At 36.3% G+C, this 21,424-nt stretch overlaps 1 protein-coding gene across 1 annotated transcript in view; it reads right to left on the reverse strand.

Moving 5' to 3' along the window:
• LOC306876953 (zinc finger protein 385B-like) overlaps positions 1-21,424 on the reverse strand; it is a 143,593-nt gene that overhangs the window by 2,169 nt on the left and 120,000 nt on the right. Inside the window, exons 5-8 of the mRNA XM_079428423.1 lie at positions 8,767-8,950; positions 2,911-3,222; positions 1,035-1,219; positions 669-770 (exon numbers count right to left, since the gene is read on the reverse strand). Coding sequence (XP_079284549.1) covers positions 669-770; positions 1,035-1,219; positions 2,911-3,222; positions 8,767-8,950 — 783 coding nt within the window. The remainder of the gene's footprint in view (positions 1-668; positions 771-1,034; positions 1,220-2,910; positions 3,223-8,766; positions 8,951-21,424) is intronic.

Here is a 21,424-nt window from a genome sequence, read left to right on the forward strand (position 1 = left end):
AATAACAATTGCAATTATTGATAACATTACTTTAATAAATAGTATTTTAGTAATAGAAGTATAATAGTAAATATTTTAATACTTTACTGTTATTCATCATCATTATTAATAGTTCAATACTCTGCAAATATGAATTATTGTTATTTTTGATATTAGTGTTATAATTAACATTTTAATACAAAATATTTTCATTAATATTATTATAATTATTACTATTAATAATCATCATAATTTTACATATTTTAATACTTTGCTGATAAAAACAACAATTGTTGTTGTCATGTGTAAAGTATTAAAATATTACAAAGTCTTTTCTAGTGCAAGTCTATGGATAGTTTCAAATATGATTTATATAAATAATTCACAAATATGGCAAACAGAGAAATTCATTCATATGTGACATTCTGAAGCTAGCAACAGTAAGCAAGGTAGGCGGAGCTTAGCGAAGGGCCAACTGTTCTACAACCAGTTAGTTGTTTCAAACATATTTTGCATATAATTTGAAAAAATGACAAGCTAGCATTAAACCCTTGTGAAACATTAGCATCCCAAAGAGGCATTTGTCAGCCTAGAAAGTGCGTAACAAACTCCACACAGCCCTGACACTTGAGATGCGAGTAACACTTGATGAAAGCGCTTGATTATGAAGAGCATAAATAATGCATTACTGCCAGAGAGCCGGAGCTCCGCTGCTGCTTGTTGTAAGGGCTGTATTTGGGTTTGGTGGGTTTGCCTGCCACTTTGTCCTTGTGCCGCCTACTGGAGATATGCTGTGAAGAAAACAGAATTCATTACCATTGTAAAGCACCTGAAACACATTTGTGATCAAACTTAAAACTGAACTGGATTTTCAAAGCCTAAACTGCATAACAGGAAGTACAGTTTGCAAATTTGGTACGATCAAGCCACAGAATCACATTACTATTTATAGTGCTTTCATTATTAATCGCTGTACGCGTTACGTTTGTTGTCAACTGCATAAATAATGATCATGACAAATGCAACCAAAGACGCATGCAAACTTAAGTGAATACCTGCTTAAGCTGGATTTCGGAGTTGACGTGAACATCACAGATTTCACAATGAAACGTCTTGTTCTGTAAGCCTGAGCCTTTGTTCAGTTGTGTGGCCTGAACTTTGAGTTTGGACCCGGGTCTGGGGTATGCTTTAATGGGACCCGCTCCAGTTCGCGCCTCCAGCATGGTTTTGTGCTTTGAACCTGATGAAACAGACAAAGTAGGATGTTTTCTCGGCCTTCACAGAAACAAATCTGTTTATTCAATGCAAACTGTAAGGCTTTGGCTGTTAGAAGTGGATTTGTAACACTGGATATTTGAATTATGTCAGCCGAGAGCTTGCGTTTACTCGCTGACGTGCTTATTTTTACAGCTTTAACAAGGTTGTGGAATGGAAAAGTACATAGTAATTTTGTTTTGGGTATAATATCAATATTATGGTTTAATTTGCATTTTATTTGGCCACTGTGTTTACTAAAGACTCATTAGACTAATTATGTGTTCCTTCTTTGCGAGTATGAGAATATTAAGAGATGCCGAGTCTCCAAATGACAGTTCAGATGCAACAAAAGCATTAGTGTCGCTAAGTTTAATTCATTTCCATGAATCAGTTCAAACTGTGTTAAAGTGAATCTGTTTAAAATTACACAACTGTTCAAACGTTTGAGGGGTCTGGGAGATTTGATTTTGGGAAAAATAAAATAAAATAAAATAAGAAATAGTCATTTACTCATTTTATAAATTTATCATTTATAATATTACAAAATAATTCAAATGTATTCCATTTTTAAATGAATGCAGTACTTTTGAATACTGAAATTATAGTAAAAAAAAAAAAAACAAAAAAAAAAAAAAAAAATATATATATATATATATTAAGCAGGAACTGTTTTCAAAATGGAAAATAATAATAAATGCTTCTTGAGCACCAAATTAGCATATTAAAATGATTTCTAAAGAATCATGTGACACTGCAGACTGGAGTAATGATGCTGAAAATTCATATATTCAAATAGAAAACAGCTATTTAAAATTGAAATAAAATGTCATAATATTGCTGTTTTTCTGTATTTTTGGTCAAATACATGCAATGTTGTTGAGCAGAAGAAACTCTTTCAAAAACAACAAATATTGATCCCAAACTTTTGAACTTTTAGTGTATGTTTCAATTTCAGACTTTTGTGTGACTGATTCAATGTTTTTCAATGATTGCTGTTTATTAGTGTCATGTATATAATTCTTCCAGAATGCTTCTTAATGTTCACAGTGAAAAAAAAACAACTACATATGTATTGTATTTGACGTGCCTTTTTAAAAGTCAACTTGCCAAAAAATGGATGTTTGATTAAAAATACTAGCTCTTCTGATTGAAAAAAGGCTTTTAAATATACAAATATCAAGACATATAGTGAATGTCATCAAAAGCGTGAATAAAAGTAATATATTAATACTAGTCTGCCTGCAGCCCACACCTCTGAACATATTCCTCCCAGTGTGTCTGGAGAATGTTTCTAAGGCAATTTCTTGCAGATTAAATATTTTAAAGCTGAGCATAACTAGAAGAAATGCATACCGACTACATAAATGTCCATGACTTTTTAATATTTGATTAGTTTCCATGACTTTTCCAGGCTTAGAAATCGCCTTTTTAAAATTCCACAATATCTCCAGGTTTTCCATGACCGTGGGAACCCCATCTACATTTTCCAGTTCTTCATACATTATCAATGATGAGCCTCACATCGCTACGCTGGGTTTGATTTATGTCTTAACTGCAAGTACATTTCCACACTCCCAAGCCTCGGAGGATCACTCTATGAAACATTTATGATAAAGAAGAACGCATTACGCCGTGGGAAAGACAGTGCGGTGCAGAGGCAGATGTTGGCCACACCTGTGTTGTGCGCCTCCAGCTGTGAGAGGGAGTTGACAGCCACTTTGCACAGCGAACAGTACAGGAGCTTCTTGGCTTTCTCCTCCTCGGACTCCACACTGGGCTCTGACGGGGCTGCTGGTAGCGCTGCTGGCTTGGAGGTGTTCTTCAGGGCCGCCGCGTGTCCTGTCGGCTCAGTGGGTGGGCTGGCATGCGCTGGTGCCGTCTTGCAAGGGCTGGGCACTAATGCCACTGCGGGTGCAGCGGGAGCTGGCACAAAGGCTTGCGGGGAGGCAGGGACTTTGAGAGCAGCCAGCGGCTCTGCGCTTTTCTCTGGGAATATGAGAGAGAGAGAAAGAAACAAGGAAAGAGCAAATCTGGCAGTTAGTGGTGAAGGGCTCAGCATGTTGTATTGTGCACTGGCAAATTTTTCAACTCCTTCCTGTCTATTTTTGTCCAGTATTTCGGGTTAGGGTTTGATATAAGGCCATTTGCTGCAAGGCAAGCACTCTAGTTTCTGTGTCAGATGACTTGGGCGAAAAAGCAAGAGGGGTGTGTATGTCAATAAAGAAATTAAATTTGAAAAGAAAATTGATTTTATGGCCTAGTGCGATTAACAAACCACAAACGGATGAGATGTAATGAAACATATAGTCTATATGCACATTCTTCCAAGATTTTATGGATCTTTTTAATATGTATTACAATACTTATTAAAAATAGTCATTTATAAGCAGAAACTCAAATGTGTTACACCAGTTGACCAAAATAAAAGCTTGAAGGTTTAATTGGACTTGAGGGATGAATATAAAAATAATAAGTTATTTTAACACTTCACAAATAAGAATAACTAATTTTAATTTAAAATGTTTTTTTTTTTTTTTTTACATTTTTAAAGTCTATAGTCTACATATATGTACTTCTGAGGTTTAATGGATTAAAAAAAATAATAATAATAAAAGCTTGAGGGTTTAATTAGACTTGAGTGAATGCATAACAACAACAACAATAATAATAAATAACAATATTTATTATTATTATTTATTATTTCAACACTTTTCAAATAAGAATATATTTTTAGTGCTGGCAAATCGATTAAATCACATCCAAAATAAAAGACTGCATTTACATAATATGTGTGTTTGTGCTGTGTATGTACACAGGTACATCTAAAAAAATTAGAATATAGTGAAAAAGGTCGATATTTTTTGTCACATTTCAGAAAGTGAAACCCATATATTATATAGATTCATCACACAGAGTGAAATATTTCAAGCCTTTATTTCTTGAAATGTTGATGATTATGGCTTACAGATAAAACCCAAAATTCAGTGTCTCAGAAAATTTGAATATTATATAAGATCAATAAAAAAAAAAGTATATTTTAAACAGAAATGTCAGGCTTCTGAAAAGTATGTTCATTTCTATGCACTCAATACTTGGCTTGGCCTCCTTTTGCATGAATTACTGCATCAATGCGGCGTGGCATGGAGGCAATCAGCCTGTGGCACTGCTCTGGTTTAATGGAAGCCCAGGCTGCTTTGATAGTGGCCTTCAGGTCATCTGCATTGTTGGGTCTATTGTCTCTCATCTTGCTCTTGACAATACCCCATAGATTCTCTATGGGGTTCAGGTCAGGCGAGTTTGCTGGACAATCAAGCACAGTAACACCATGGTCAATGAACCAGCTTTTGGTACCTTTGGCAGTATGAGCAGGTGCCAAGTCCTGCTGGAAAATGAAATCAGCATCTCCATAAAGCTTGTCAGCAGAAGGAAGCATGAAGTGCTCTAAAATTTCCTGGTAGATGGCTGCGTTGACTGTGGACTTCAGAAAACACAGTGGACTAACACCAGCAGATGACATGGAAGCCCAAATCATCACTGACTGTGGAAACTTCACACTGGACTTCAAGCAGCTTGGATTCTGTGCCTCTCCAGTCTTCCTCCAGACTCCAGACCTTGATTTCCAAATGAAATGCATAATTGACTTTCATCTGAAAAGAGGACTTTGGACCACTGAGCAACAGTCCAGTTCTTTTTCTCCACAGCCCAGGTAAGATGCTTCTGACAATGTTTCTGTTTCAGAAGTGGCTTGGTAGTCCTTTTCCTGAAGACGTCTGAGCGTGGTGACTCCAGCTTCAGTCCACTCCTTGTGAAGCTCTCCCAAGTGTTTGAATCAGCTTTGCTTGACAGTATTCTCAAGCTTGAGGTCATCCCTGTTGCTTGTGCACCTTTTCCTACCCAAATTCTTCCTTCCAGTCAACTTTGCATTTAATATGCTTTGATACAGCACTCTGTAAACAGCCACACCTTTCAGTAATGACCCTCTGTGACTTACCCTCTTTGTGGAGGATGTCAATGTTAGTCTTCTGGATCATTGCCAAGTCAGCAGTCTTCCCCATTATTGTGGTTTCAAAGAACAAGAGATACCAGGAATTTATACTGTTGGGATGGTCATTAATTGAAACTCAAATGTAAATATTCTAATATTTTGAGAGACTGATTTTGGACTTTCATGAGCTGTAAGCTCTAATCATCAAAATTAAAACAAAACACTTTTGAAATGTTTTACTTTACATGTAATGAATCTAAAATATATGAAAGTTTCACTTTTTGAAATAAGTTACAAGAAAACATTTACTTTTTCACCATATTCAATTTTTTTTTAGATGTACCTGTATATAAATACACACATACATGTACATATTTAAGAAATATTTTCAGCAGATTTGACAGCACTAACATTTTGAAAGTATTTTTACACATTTTACAGCTCTATAGACTACATGCACCATGTACTTTTGAGATTTAACAGATTTTTTTTTTTTAGATTTGGAATAAGAAACATATTAAAAATAGTCAACTATAACTACAAATGCCTTCCTTCATCTCACCAAAATAAAGCTTGAGGGTTTAAAAGCATGTTATAGTAATAATAATAATAATTATTATTATTATTATTAGTAGTAGTAGTAGTAATTATTATTATTTTACTTTACAAATCTTATATACATTTTACATTTTTTATTTATATATTTTTAACTCCTTCCTGTCTATTTTTTCTCTTAACCTATATGCGTGTTTGGGTTTGATATAAGGCCCTTCGCTGCAGGCAAGCGCTCTAGTTTCTATGTCAGATGAGTTACACAGGGTCAGGCTCCCTTCTAATGCCGCAGTGACTGCTCGTGTCCCGAGTGCTGTAATGTGATAGGACGTGACCCCTGGATTGCCCACAACCCTTACGCCCTTGTCATGGCATTACATGCTGCGGGAGGCCCTAAAAGCACTTGATGTCGGATGCCTGTACTCTCCACCCACTCTCTAACAGGCCTCTGAGGGAATACTTCGCTGCTTTATATGAATGTCACTCTCTGCTTGTGCTTTTTTTCTCTCCCGGAGGACTCAAAGCAGCCAGAACAGTCTAATGTTCCCCCGTACAGTGACATTACACCCGCTGACACTAACCTGAACCTCTAGGCTGGAACTACAGCTCTTTTGCATTTTTTCTCTCTCTCCAAGTTTAAGTTTATTTTTCAAATCTTCCAAAGCGTGGTAGGTAGACGTAGAGACATATGTCTCTTTGTTCTTGTTCTCAATATTTTTGCGGTGAGTCATAAAGGACTTATTGTAGCCGAATCAGAAAATAGATCAGAGATAAAGTACAACTATTTGGAAAACTTTTCAAAACTAAAAGAAATACAGGCTCTGTTTCAAAACCTTGTAAGCTTATTCAATGCATACATTGGCATACTAGGCAGCTGCTTTCTATGCCAGTTTGGAAGACCCAAGATAGGCAGCAGCTCTTCATAAAAAATCTAAAGCACACAGAGACAGCAGCACACACACATATATGTGACCGTGACCACAAAATCATAGGTTGCACGGTGTATTTGTAGCAATAGCCAACAATATGTATGGGTCAAAATTATAGATTTTTCTTTTATGCCAAAAAAGTAAAGATCATGTTCCATGAATATATGTAGTAAATTTACTACCGTAAATATATCAAAACTTAATTTTTGATTAGTAATATGCATTGCTAAGAACTTCATTTGAACAACTTTAAAAGGCGATTTTCTCAATATTTAGATTTTTTTTTGCACCCTCAGATTCTAGATTTTCAAATAGTTGTATCTCAGCCAAATATTGTCCTAACATATAATATAATATAATATTCATATCTTTAATATAGTTCTTAATAAATTGGAAGAAATATTACAGTTCAAAAGTTTGGGGTTGGTAAAATTTTGTAATTAATGTTTTTAAAAATGTATTATGCTCACCAAAACTGCATTTATTTACAGTAAATAAATACAGTAAAAACTGTATTTGGGAAATACTATTTTCTAAAATATTTTTAATTTTGTTAAAAGCTATTATCAGTGTCACATGATCCTTCAAAAGCAATTTTCCAATATGTTCAAACAAATATCACACTTAATATTATTTGTGTTAAAAACAGTTGTGCTGCTTAATATTTTTGTGGAAACAGTAATACATTTTTACAGGATTCTATGATGAATATAGAAAATTATATCAATGTCTTTATTGTCACTTTTGATTCAAATTCAATTCAAATTGGTAGCATATAATTCCGATTTAGAATTTAGCTAAGAAGAGCTTTGGAACAAGAATGTGCCAATAATGCCTTAAAGTACAGCATACATAGGCAGCTCTCTAGGTTTTGGAACAGAGCCAAAGTGATAACAATTGGCACTTGTTGTTTGGATGCAGATCAAGCAGTGACCGCTATGTTGAAACGACCTTGCTCTATCCTTTCCTGAGTGCGGAACATTTCTTGGATCTGAAAAAAAAGCAGAGCAATTACCGTGTGCACATAATCCAACACACCGAGTTCTGAAACATTACATAAAGCGGGCTCTTATGTAAAGCACTGGAGCTAGCAATTTTAATGATTTAGTGCTTGAAGTTTTCCCATGTAAACTAAATCTGACTGCATTGTGCGTTGCCAGGGTTCGGGGAGAGACAGCAACAGCAGCCCCCTTCCCGAGTCTCGGGCCGAGCTCAACGCCGCGCTAATACGACGGTGTGACAGCGAGGACCCATAAGCCATCTGTGAATCAGGCTGACATTCATTTGGCCTGATTTGTGCAAAGACACTGCATATCAATGAGGACCACCACTGCCTAATAAATGAGGTGCACCCAAATCTGTCTCCGGCTAGAGAACGAGCGAATTCGGAAAATATGCACTGGCTCGGATTTGCACCCCGTAGGGCATGTGTCTTGGTACATCCCGGTCTTGATTCTTAATCAGACACAAGGGCCTGAAATTGAGTGGGTCACAGCGTGAAGCAAAGATCAGATGATTATGTTCTTTGAAATGGAACACAAGTCTAATTCAGTCAAATCAAAGGCCGGGGAGAAATAAAAAAATGAAATTAACAGCATCCCAGCACGCATCCAACCGCCTGTTCCAATTCTGTATGCGCTCTCCATAATTAAACATTTAAAAGAAACACAAAAACAGACAAAAAGATCATGTGCGGGAAACTCAATATGCAGGTAATGACGAAACAAGCAAACAGAGCTGCGGGAAAAGTGATCTGTTGTTAGCATGATAAAGCATTTGGCTGATTACAGCCGCAGCAGGGCTGCACCTTACCTCGCACACAAGCAAAGAGCACGTTTTTGAGCTTGACTGATTCCCCCGGTCATCCTAAATGGGCTTTTACGAGGAAAAATACGACTACATACAGTACACACAAACACATGCACATAGATGGAGCGAAAACAGGGGTCAGGGTTAGAGCGGCGGGAAGAAAAGCATGGGAGTAAACACACATGGAGAGGGTTGGAGTGGAGAGAAAGAGGACGGGACAGGTGATGTGGAGCAAGAACAAAAGGAGCTATTAACCTGGTTGGTCAGAGCAGCTGGCAGTGACTGCAGTGCAGGAGGAAGTGGTGGTGGTGGTGGTGTTGGTGATTGTCTTAGCGCCGCTGTCCTGGGCGGCTGCACTTTTCTGCTTATTTTTCGTGGACTCCTGTGCTTTGAGCTTCTTGGCATGTTTACTGCCTTTGTAGTGCGCCTCGGCTTGGCTCTACAAAGGAGAACAAATGAACCATCCAATCAGGCTCATTTCTCACACTAGCATCTACCATCATGGACTGTCACACACACACACACACACATCTTAAATGTCCTTTCAATAGCAGGCACTGTTCCAATCAAGGTAGCGATGAGATTGAGATGAACGATTTTTCCAAAGCCTAAAATATAGAGCTGGACACTGTTTATTTGGAGGGAATTGATTGTCAATGGAGAAAACTAAATGGGCTTCGATAGCCGGCACTCATTGAGGCCAAATGGAGAGTTTACTCATATCTTTAGTTCAACTTCCAAGTGAAGATTTAAAGGTAAAATGACTACTTCACACTTAAAAAGGGCGAGAGAGAGAGAGAGGTTATGAGGGATTAGGATCCTTTGAATATCTGACTGCTAAGAATTAGGAGCTCAATTTCTCATTTTTATGACATCAAAAGTGACAAAATCCCAAAAGACCTGCAGATGGATTTTCTCGCCAAACGCTGATATTCTGTCACGTTCACTAACTGTAAGTTTAAGGGATTTCTGACAGTGCCGGGAAAAGCCAGACAGCACCGCTCATGGATGTTTTTACTGCAGATTATTCAAAGTTTGGGGGTATTCTAGGTGTTTAAATAGCAATTACAGGAATGTCACTGCTTTGTGTTAATTATTGTCCATCAGTAATGAAATACAAACATTTAAAGCAATAGGATTTTCATTATAAATCACAGAAGAAAGTTCTCCGGTAAGGGCCGTTCACACTGACAGAGACCAAATGTGAATATGAAATATAAAATTAAGAAATATTATAAATATTATTATAAATAATTTTATAAAAATATATACAGTCGTGGTCAGAATTATTGGCACCCTTGGTAAATATGATCAAAGAAGGCTCTGACAATAAACCTGCATTATTAATCCTTTTGATCTTTTATAAAAAAATAAAAACAATCACAAAAATCTAACCTTTAATTGAACTAAACCAATTGAAAATGGGGAAAAACCTCATTATGAAATACATGTTTTTCTCAAATACACATTGGACACAATTATTGGTACCCCTAGAATTTCTTATGAGTAAAATATCTCTGAAGTATTTTCCCATTCATATTTACAATTTTGAGCACTCCAGGGGGATTATGAACATGAAATTATCCAGCCATGGCTTCCTGTTTCACAGAAATATAAATAGGAGGGAAAAAAAGTCCAAATTCCCTTAATCATCCATCAGAATGAGAAAAATCAAAGAATGTATTGATGTGCAGCAAAAGATAAGTGAGCTTCACAAATTAGTGAAGTGGCTTTAAGAAAATGAGCAGTGAATTCCCATTTCCACCATCAGGGCAATAATTAAGAATTTCCAATCAACAGAAAATATTATGAATCTGCCTGGAAGAGGACATGTGTCTATATCATCCTAATGCACGGTGAGGAGAAGAATTTGAGTGGCCAAAGACTCTTCAAGGACCACTTTGTAGAGAAAGGTTGAGTTTCGGGGTCAGAAAACCTTTAAAAAAAATTGTCAAACAGCACCTACATCACCACATGTTGTTTGGGAGGGTTTCAGGAAAAATTCTCCTCACTCATCCAAAAACAAACTCCAGCATATTCAGTTATCAGACACGACTGGAACTTCAAATGGGACTGGCTTCTATGATCAGATGAAACTAAAAAATTAGCTTTTTAGCAGCAAACACTCAAGATGGATTTGGTGAACACAGGGATAAAAAGTACCCCATGTATACAATGAAATATACTGCTGTATTTTTGATGTTGTGGGCCTATATTTCTGCTGGAGGTCCTGGACATCTTGTTTAGACACATGGCATCATGGATTCTATCAAATACCAACACAGGGCCAGCGCTAGCTATAGGCAGAGCAGTCGATTTCCTAGGGCCTCTGGCTTTGAGGAGGGGCCTCCATAACCATAACATCCCCTGTATGCTAGTCCACCAGTCAGTCCCTCCAGGATTTTGCGATTGCTGAATTTATCGCAAAATCAAGTAAACTCCACAATTTTTGCAAAAGCTCGCAAATTTTCGTAATTGCTGCAGATTTTCTGCAGATTTTGGGCTTAGACATCAACGCAACACGCATTCAGTTAAAGAAAGGTTGTTTCTCAGTTTGAAAAATAGAACGAATAGCCTTGCGTTCTCATCATGCCCGATTTAAAAGAGCTACATTGGACAAACGAACCGAAAGTGAAACGAATCCACGCTACTCGCTTGGGCTACGCAACGCAGAATGTTTATCTGCTCAGGCCGGAGCCGCGGCGCGGGCTGCTCTCGATCACGCGACACGGTTATACACAGCGCTGGGAGATACAGTGAAGAAAGTAGTCGAATTCGCCGCAGAATTCTGTTAAAGCTACGGATATCAGAACAAACGCCACTGATGTGAAAACCAGGAAAAACATTGTTCAGTACACACAAATCTCCACAATTCACCATGGATTTAACATAACTACAGGAACAACTTGTGGCAGAAATGGTCTAATGTTTTTGCGTGTTTTTAAATGCTTCACTCAACTTTTCCCAGCACTTCAAAGCTTTAAGTAATACCAAATTTGAAAGTTATTTTTAATGTGATGACATTATTTGTTCATCCTTCATAGGTTGCATCCATTTATAAAACTAAAAGTTTCATAATTTAGGAAAGCAAACACTTATTAAAAAATAAAAAGGACATTAAATTACCACTATAGGGCTGCAGAGACTTATAGGCTTTTTAGCCATTTCCACTCCCTATATATATATATATATATATATATATATATATATATATATATATATATATATATATATAGAAAGCCTGGAAAAGCATCACAAAAGAAGAATGCAAAAGTTCGGTGATGTCAATGGGTCACAGGCTTGATGCAGTTATTGAAAGCAAAGGATTTGCAACTAAATATGAAGTCTTTTTCACTTTAATCTATGTTAATTCTATCTGTATTTTGGTAACATGAAAAATGGGTGGGTTCAAACAAAAGGTGCTATCTTCTAAGTTGTGCATCAGATCCAGATGAAAATACTTGTAAATAAAAGCTGAAATGTTAATCTCTCATCTCATATTCATCTTTTGATGTCAAACCCAAATGTTTTCAGTTTACAGAAAAAATAAAGGAATTGGCCTTACTGTTCCAATACTTTTGGAGGGCACATATACTTTTGGACGCTGTCTGTGTATATATATATACATATTTATTTATTTGTTTTTTTTTATAATTTTTTTTATTTATCAAATTATATTTAGACATTATGAATCACAGTAATAAAAGTTATCATCTCAACTACTCAGACAGCACTGTAAAACGTAAATCTGTAAGAACCTGGGAAAAATCTGCCTTGTAACCTGATAAACGTCTCAGAAGCAGTTTTACATGCATTCTAATAAATGTATATTTGACATCTGACAGGAAACGTCTTAGAGACGAATTGCAGATGAGCAAACACCCTAAAAAAAAAACATCTTGCATATGTAAATGCAGACATCAAATAGACAACTGCGAGATGTACATGTGTGATTAGGGTGAGTGCTTTACTGTCAGGTGCTGGTGCCACCTTCTGTAGAACTTAATGGCACTGATGTCGTCAAATGTTAGCCTAGAGCCCTACGCTGTAAAAAAAAAATATATAATAATAAAAAACAAAAACAAAATTGAGACAACTTAAAATTAAGGCAACCAGCTTCAGCAGATTTTTGAGTTGGGGGGTTCCAACATGACTGACTCTGTTAGAAATCTTATAATGGGACATGTTTGGATCTTCCAACCGTACAATAATCCAAACACAAACCTCAAAAACAACACAAAAATGGGTCACTGGGCACAAAACCAAGCTTCTGCTATGGCCATTCCAGACCTCTGACCTGAACCCTGTAGAAAATGAGTGAGGTGAACTGAAGAGAAGAAGCACCGTCATGGAGCTGAGAATCTAAAGGATCTGGAGTGATTCTGGATGAAGGAATGGTCTCTGATCTCTTGTCAGGTGTTCTCTAACCTCATCAGGCATTATAGGAGAACATTTAGAGCTGTTATACTGTCAAATGGAGATTTCAAAAAGTATTGAATGAAAGGGTGCCGTTAATTGTGTCCAATGTGTATTAGAGAAAAACATTTATTTCATAATGATATTTCCCCCCATTTTAAATTCTTATTCTCCAATGAAAGGTTAGATTTTTGAGAATTTTTTAAATAAAAGATCAAAAGGATTAACAATGCAGATTAATTTTCATAGCCTTCTTTGATCATATTTACCAAGGGTGCCAATAATTCTGACCACGACTGTGTATGTGTATATATATATATATATATATATATATATATATATATATATATATATATATATATATATATATATATATATATATATATATATATATATATATATATATATATATATATATATATATATATATATATATATATATATATATATATATATATATATATATATATATATATATACACACACACATACATACACAGTCGTGGTCAGAATTATTGGCATATATATATACACACAAAATATACATTAAAATGTGGGTGGTGATGGCGCAGTGGATAAGACACATGCCTTTGGTGTGAGAGACCAGGGTTCGAATCCACTGTGGGACACCAATGTGTCCCTGAGCAAGACACTTAACCCCTAGTTGCTCCAGAGGCGTGCGACCTCTGACATATATAGCAATTGTAAGTCGCTTTGGATAAAAGCGTCAGCTAAATGAATAAATGTAAATGTAAAATATTCTGAAATAAATACTATATAATATTTATTTCATAATTATGGTTTTTAAATTAGCCAATAAAATCTATTTATATATGTATTGTGCCGACAGTCGGTTCAATCGCTGTCAGTCTGAACACACTGTTATTGAACCTGTATTTGGGGGACTTGGATTTAATAATTCAGTGATTTCAGAACAGTATTGGATGTGCCTCTATTGAAAGAAACATATTAACTTCACTAGTTAATACATATGTGACCCTGGACCACAAAACAAGTCGCTGGGGTATATTTGTAGCAATAGCCAAAAATACATTGTATGGGTCAAAATGATCAGTTTTCCTATTATGCCAAAAATCATTAAGATATTAAGTAAAGATCATGTTCCATGAAGATATTTTGTAAATTTCTTAATGTAAATATATAAAAACTTAATTTCTGATTAGTAATATGCATTGCTAAGGACTTCATTTGCACAACTTTAAAGGCAATTTTCTCAATATTTAGATTTTTTTGCACCCTCAGACTCCAGATTTTCAAATAGTTGTATCTCGGCCAAATATTGTCCTATCCTAACGAAAATACTTATTTATTCATCTTTCAGATGATGTATAAATCAAAAATTTTGAAGAATTGACACTTAAGACACCTTGTGGTCCAGGGTCACATATATACATTTGATCAAAACAAACACACAAACAGACAGACAGACAAAAGAATATCTCTAACAAAGCATGCAGCTAACAGCATGTCGCAAAGGTGCTGTGATTAAAGAGGAGTCAAAGTTCTTTTCTTTCTCTTTTCTGTCGTAAAGACAAAATGGCTGCAGTTCACTTGTGATCTTGTGAATGTGTATTGAAACATCTGAGTCAGAGCTGGAAAACCATGAAATATGATAAGATAGAAGAAAGAGAGAGAGACAGACTAAGTGAAAATGAGGTGCGTAATGTCAACCGCACCAACAGCACAGATTGCTTGTTCAAGTGACAGGCATGAGAGTCATAATGACACACGGGACGCTGCTGCAGACAGTGACAGGAGAGAATGATGTGACGACTGGGGCGTTTTGGCTTCTCTGCACTGTGCAAATGTTAGCAGCTCCTGTGACCTGGATTAAGTGCACTTGACATTTATAAATTGACTTTCTCCCAAGCTAAGTGTGTGCGTCCATTTTAATATTTACAAAAACATCCATACTCTGACTGTAATTTCAGTCTTTATAACATCAAGTGTCTTAGTTCTAGCAATCACGGGGCCTGATTCATGGAACACGAGCAGCACGAATTTCTCTGCAAATTATTTTAAACTAAGAATGGGTCTACCAACCTCTTTATGTTTCACGAACATTAAAGGGAAAGTTGCACCAGAAATGAAAATTCTGTCATAATTTGCTCACCCTCATGTTGTTCAAAACCTGTATGCATTCCTTTCTTCTGTAAAACACACAAAAAAGTTATATTCTGAAGAATGTTGGGGTGCAACAACATTGGAAATAAAACACACAGGCATTTTTCAAAATATCATCTTTTGTGTTCCACCGAGAAAAAAAAGAAGTCGTCATAAATAAATGTAAAATTCCAGTTGTAAAAAGTTTGGAACTAACACTTGGAAATCAGCTCCATTGATTTGAAAAAAATCAAAAAAAATCTGGAATTGGAATCAAATTTGATTCCCCCCCAAAAAATTATATTTAAAAGTTTGGGGTTTGTTTGTTTGTTATTTTTAATAATTACATTTTTGAAGGAAGCTCAACAAGTCTGGATTTAAGATTTTTATTTTTTTTTCTATTTATATGTATTTTTAAATTTTAATTTATGTTCATGTTTGATTTTGGTGTTCAAGAATAATTTCTTATTATCATCAATGTTGAATATAGTTGTTCTGCTTAGTATTTATGTGGAAACCATAATACATGTAGAAATACAAATAGAAATCATTTGTGATGTATTTACTCATCATTATAAATGTATACATTTAAATTTACAATTATTACAAATGCATTTACTGTCACTTTTAATTTATTTAATGCATCCTTGCTGAATATAAGTGTTATAATAATTTATTATAAAAGTATTATTAAATTGTACAGCCCCCAAACATTTGAATGGAAGTGTACACAGATATGAGCGCAATTAATACAAATTTTATGCATGAATGTTTTGCCAGACAATTTAGATACAAATTAATTCTATTTATCTTCTTATACAGAAATTCATTCTGTTCATGTTTCATGAACAAGGCCCAATGAGCGTATATGACATCCTCATTGAATAGTCAGACACATACACTCTTTATTAATGGCTATGTTGCAAAAAATGTCACGACAGTACACGAACGAGCAAACAAAAAAGGCTTGCATATGCAATAAGCATCAGTAAGCCTTTCTGCTGATATTTGCAAATAGGAGCTGCCAGCAATATCAGTGCATTACCCTACAGCTGTCTGTGTATCCTCCCGTTCAGCGCTCATGTACTGTACAAGAAACCTGTCAAAGACATACACACCTACACATTGTAACAGCTTGTTGAATGAAAGTACACAGTTGATCTTTTATCTTGTAGGGAGCCTCATTTCTCATGCATAAATGCTTTGTCTTTGTGGTTTTCACAGGCTGGCTGATGCAATAAACAGGCCGGGCATCACTGTCAGAAATGTATTTGCTTTTCTATTTCTCATAGGTTTTTTTGTGTTATGCTCTGAAACCACTTCAATATGTCTCATAAAAGTGTCTCGTATACTTTTTCGTATGTTAAAATACAGGACAGACTAGTGTGTAGAAATGCCTATAAGAGAGCCATCTAAAACACTTCAAACAAAGCTTAATTTGTAATAGGACTACTGTTTTTCCAAGCAACTGCAGATGGGTGTATAGTCCGGTTTTCTGAAATGGCTTGCTGCTGCTATTGGTCAACTTTTAAACATGTACTGTATGTGCTTGTGGTTGTGCATGCAACAAATTTGGTCTTGCACTGACAATTTCAAACGATTCAGCCAATTATGCAATACAAGCATTATTAGTGCCAACTGCTGTTGTTTTTCAGAGGCCACAGGTCCCTGCCACAAAACCTCTGCTCACAAACTCCCTCAATGCATGAAGTCATACAGTAATTATGACATACTCTTTCCCTTCTCTTCAGCCTTTAAAATAATTTTAAGCACAATAACAGCCTTAATTTGATGAAAAAACATGTCAAAACTCTGATTACTAGCCAATTTCCACTCTTCAGTTCTTTATCTCAGAGCAAAAGTGCTTTTGCCTAGCTTATAATATGCATTTTCATTCAAAAAAACTACTTACAGCTCAATACATCAGAAGACTTTTAGCAGAACATGCCTTGATCTGAACCCCCATCTTCCAAATAACTACTTTTAAAATGACAAAAGCATTAGCTGTGTTTTCTAACTAGGGATGGGAATTGCAAGTATACTCTGTAATTGAATGACTCTGAATTTAATTCCTTAACGATTCCATTATTGATGCTTTTAGTTATTTTCAAAAACAGAAGAGAATGGTCAAAGCAATGCAAATATATTTAAATATAATGGATGCGGTCTCTAGAGAAAATATCAATAGGAACACCCAGACATTTTAAGCATTTTACCCTAGTACCAGTATTAATGGAACTGATCCTCAATTCTCAATCTCACACAAAGTTCACAAGAATTTCTGCAGATCTCAATGCAGTGAAACATTCCTTTTTCCAGCTTTTTTTCTTATCTCCTCACATGCAAGCTCTGCACACACCTGGTATTAAGATCTGTCTCTGTGATCCAATCACAAGCAGTCATCTGAGAAATATCACTGTGTACAACTGTTGGCATGGTTTTAAATTGAGGTTTTGAAAGCGGATAAAACCTATAATCTGGCAGGCATTCTGAGGGCTTAGACAAGATATAATACAACTAGTGCTGGGCAATGATTAATAAACATTAATTTTTTCTTATATATATAATTTTTTAGTTTTATATATATATATATATAGGTGTAGACAGGATATTTGAGACTAGGATCTCGACTAGGATTATGCTGCTGGGTAACGTTAGTCAAGCAACGACACAACAGTTCAACAGAGACACGTGTTGCGGGGGTGTGGCGGCTGTAATGACACAGCATGTATAAGAGACCATAAAGCTTTAATGAGATGTGCTGTTATCTGCCATATTGGCATGTTCTCACATAAGGGCTGTAGGTCTCTGGAGGGAAGCCACCACTTCACCTAATGTCACATCACAGCAGGACGCACACCTTTAGATCAGGTAACTTCAAATGAAATGGCCGGGGCTTCTATGTTACACTGAGCGCAAATGGAGATAAAACAGTTCATTTACAGGAGATAAGGGAAAGCTAAGAGTATACGCCAGCCATTATTCTCATTTCTTTAATGCAGTCTTCAAAAGAACACACAACCTTCAAAACACACACCTTGCAAAAACCTCAGACAATATAATGTAACTGAAAAAAGACAAAGCTGCCAGGAAACAAAAGGTTTCGGTATAAACAGTTTGTGTATTTGTAAAAGGCAGTAGAGTGAAAAGCTGAATATTCAGCGTCAATTTTCCCACATTCGCAGAGTTTATTCAGGCCACATCTGCAAGAATTTATTTTAACAGCTAAACAGAGGGCCAAGATTTCTGAGTGAAAATATGAAATAAAAACACCATATCAAACCAAAAACAATTTATATAACTGTCAGCTGCCTGCAGGCCCTGCCTGAAGTGTAATTATGGCATTAAAAAGTTGCATTCTAAAGAAAATGGGAGCATGTTTAGTTCGTGGAAAGCATATAAAATAAAATGCTGAACACATTAATGGTAAGGTCATTTATAAGAGGCATTTCAGAGGCTGGAGTTGAACTATAAACTTGCACGGGGTCAGTAAATTGCGTGGCGGGTTTGAACAGTTAAAGACCGTAATTATACGCCTGGCAAAGTTTTAAAACATAATGGACATAAATGGCATTTAAGGTTTGGCTTTTACACACATTGATCTGAGCCATTAATTAGTGCTAATCTATAGTGACTTGGGGAACATGTAATGCGTGTGAGTGTGTCCATTTGCACACATTAGCCCAACAGCAGTGGTGATGCCCACCACCAAGTCACATTCGTGATGCCTGATGATGTGGAGTTAAAATACTTATTGTGACAGCAGCTACACGACCATTTGAAAGTCTCTCATGCTCACCAACGATAGAGTAAAAACAGTAAAATTGTGAAATATTATTACAATTTCAAATAACAGTTTTCTATTTTAATGTATTTTAAAATGTAATTAATTCCTGTGTTGCAAAGCTGAATTTTCAGCATCCATTACACCAGTCTTTTGACTCTTTTCAGCACATGACCCTTCAGAATCATTCTAATATGCTGATTTGGTGCTCAAGAAACATTTCTTATTATAATAAATATCGAAAACAGTTGTGCAGCTTAATATTTTTTGCGGAAACCATGATATATTTTATTTTCAGGATTTTTTGATGAATAGAAAGCTTGGATGCAATGATTTTACATTTAAACTTGAATTAAAATCAAAACATTGGCACCAAACATTTGGCAACCTAAACATTCTAGCAACTACAATGCAACAACCCGGAAACTGCCTAGAATGCCCTATGACAAAGAAACAATCTAGCAACTACTCAGATGTTTTGCACAAGCATGCACTACGCGCATTTTATAAAAAAAGAAGAAAAAAAAGTTATTTGATTACATAGATTACATGTAATAAAATTAGATGACATAAATAGATTACATAAATTATTTGCAGAAATAATAGAAATAGAAGAAATGTCCAACTAAAAACGTACCAATGTGTTTTTTTTACATGCATAATATAGCAACATACTAATATGCTAAATTATGTAAAGAACTACATAACTTGATTATACATGATTTTATTAAAAAAAAAAATTCTATGTACCAGACAGTGTTTTTAAATAGGTGCTTGATTGCGATTTCACTCTATTAAAGTTAGTTAGTGTGTAATGTTGCTGTTACAACATAAACAATATCTGTAAAGTTGTAGCGCTGAAATTTCAATGAAAACAGAGATATCGTCTTTTAAAATTGTGGCAGTTTAAAGCCTACAAATAGAGACTACAACGAGTTACTTCCCGGGTCCGTTATGTCACGAACCCAGATAAGCCCCGCCCTCGGGAATATGCAGCAAAGGGGTCGAGTCCATGCTGCGCTGCTTTAGAGAAGCGGAAGAAAAGGGGTGCACGTAAAAATCTATTCATATATGAATCACGATTCTGTCTTCTAACGATTCGAATGGATTCACAAGTTTCAAAATCAATGTTCTAAAACAGCGGTTCTTAATTTGCTCGTGTCCTCCTGCTCTGCATCTCTCTCTCTCATTCAGATGATCAGCTCAGTGAATCCATATATTCAAAGCTAACAGAAGCAGTAGCATTTACCAAAAACAGCATATCTAACGACAAACAAACAAACCATTAAGAGCCTTGCTTGCACAGGTTCTTCACGATCTTCTTCACTAATATCACTAATATGCGTCTCAATCGGGCTCAAATTGATAAGCAGTATAGACGACGCCATTGTTTACAATACAAGTGGAGCACATGCCGCTGAGCTGAGGGGCGGGACGATTATACGTGCACTAGAGGCCAGTCACAACACACTGGGGCACCTAACCAATCGCGTATTTATGAGGGAGGGGCTTCATAAAACAGGAAATGATCAGCGCGTTTATCAGAGAAGGGACAGAGCGGTGTGGAATAAAGGTAAATTATGTGAAAAATAATGTGTTTTTTAAAAAATGAAGCATTAACACAATGTTAGACTGCACCTCATAAACACAATCAAGCCTAGAGAGAAAAAAAAAAAGTGTCAATCACTTTAAGGTCCAAACGAATCTGAATATCATTGTTATTTTACACCACTATGGGGATATTTCACAGAACAAGCAGGGAGGAATAGCACACCCTATTTATCTCATCTGTTCATTAGACACTTCACAATGGCACACTTGGACTCATTATGGAAACAAAAGCACTGAGTGGAACTACTGCTTCCCTCAAAACTTCATTAGAGCTTAGCCGAGGATGTGCTCAATCTTTGGTTACACAATGTTTTTCCCCTCTGGCAACAGGATTGGACGACACAGTGAGTCCAGAGCGTGCACTAAATATGGGATTAAATTACATCGCAGGACTGTGGCAAAACGAAGAGGCGTTTGAGCTTTAATAAAACCACGGATAATGTTTGTAGCTTCAGAGGGTGATGGCTAATCTACATGAGCAAGCTGTGAGACTGATACGAGGCATTTTGCCTGTGTATAACATGTGCGAATCTTTGTTCCCCTGGAACATACAATGGTAACAGCACAGCGCTCAACAAACATGGCATCTTCAGGCCTGCGGAGAACGAAGGTAAACACGGGACGCAGGCTGATTCGCCTTGACACGCCAACCAGAGCATCACTTCCACTTAAGCAAGATGTGCTTTGGACTGGGCCTGCAGATGAGCATCTACAGGGAGCACGGAGAGCAGGAGAGACAGCTTTATCGGTGGAGATCACAACGTGGCAACACATGCACCCAGAATTAGCATCAAAGAGCTCGGCAGTCTGGGGAACATCCGTTGACACTTCTGTTCGCCCCACGTTCGCTCAGATAGGCCGCTTAATCTTTAAAGCATTGTTCAAATGAGAGATTGCAAGAGGAAACTGTTTTAAATTATCCCAAGAAGGGCAGTCATTTCACTTTCTGCTTTATTGTGCTTGTTTGGAGTGAGAGAG

Source organism: Barbus barbus (genome assembly GCF_936440315.1).
Source record: "Barbus barbus genome assembly, chromosome: 11".
In the NCBI taxonomy this organism is placed as follows: Eukaryota; Metazoa; Chordata; class Actinopteri; order Cypriniformes; family Cyprinidae; genus Barbus; species Barbus barbus.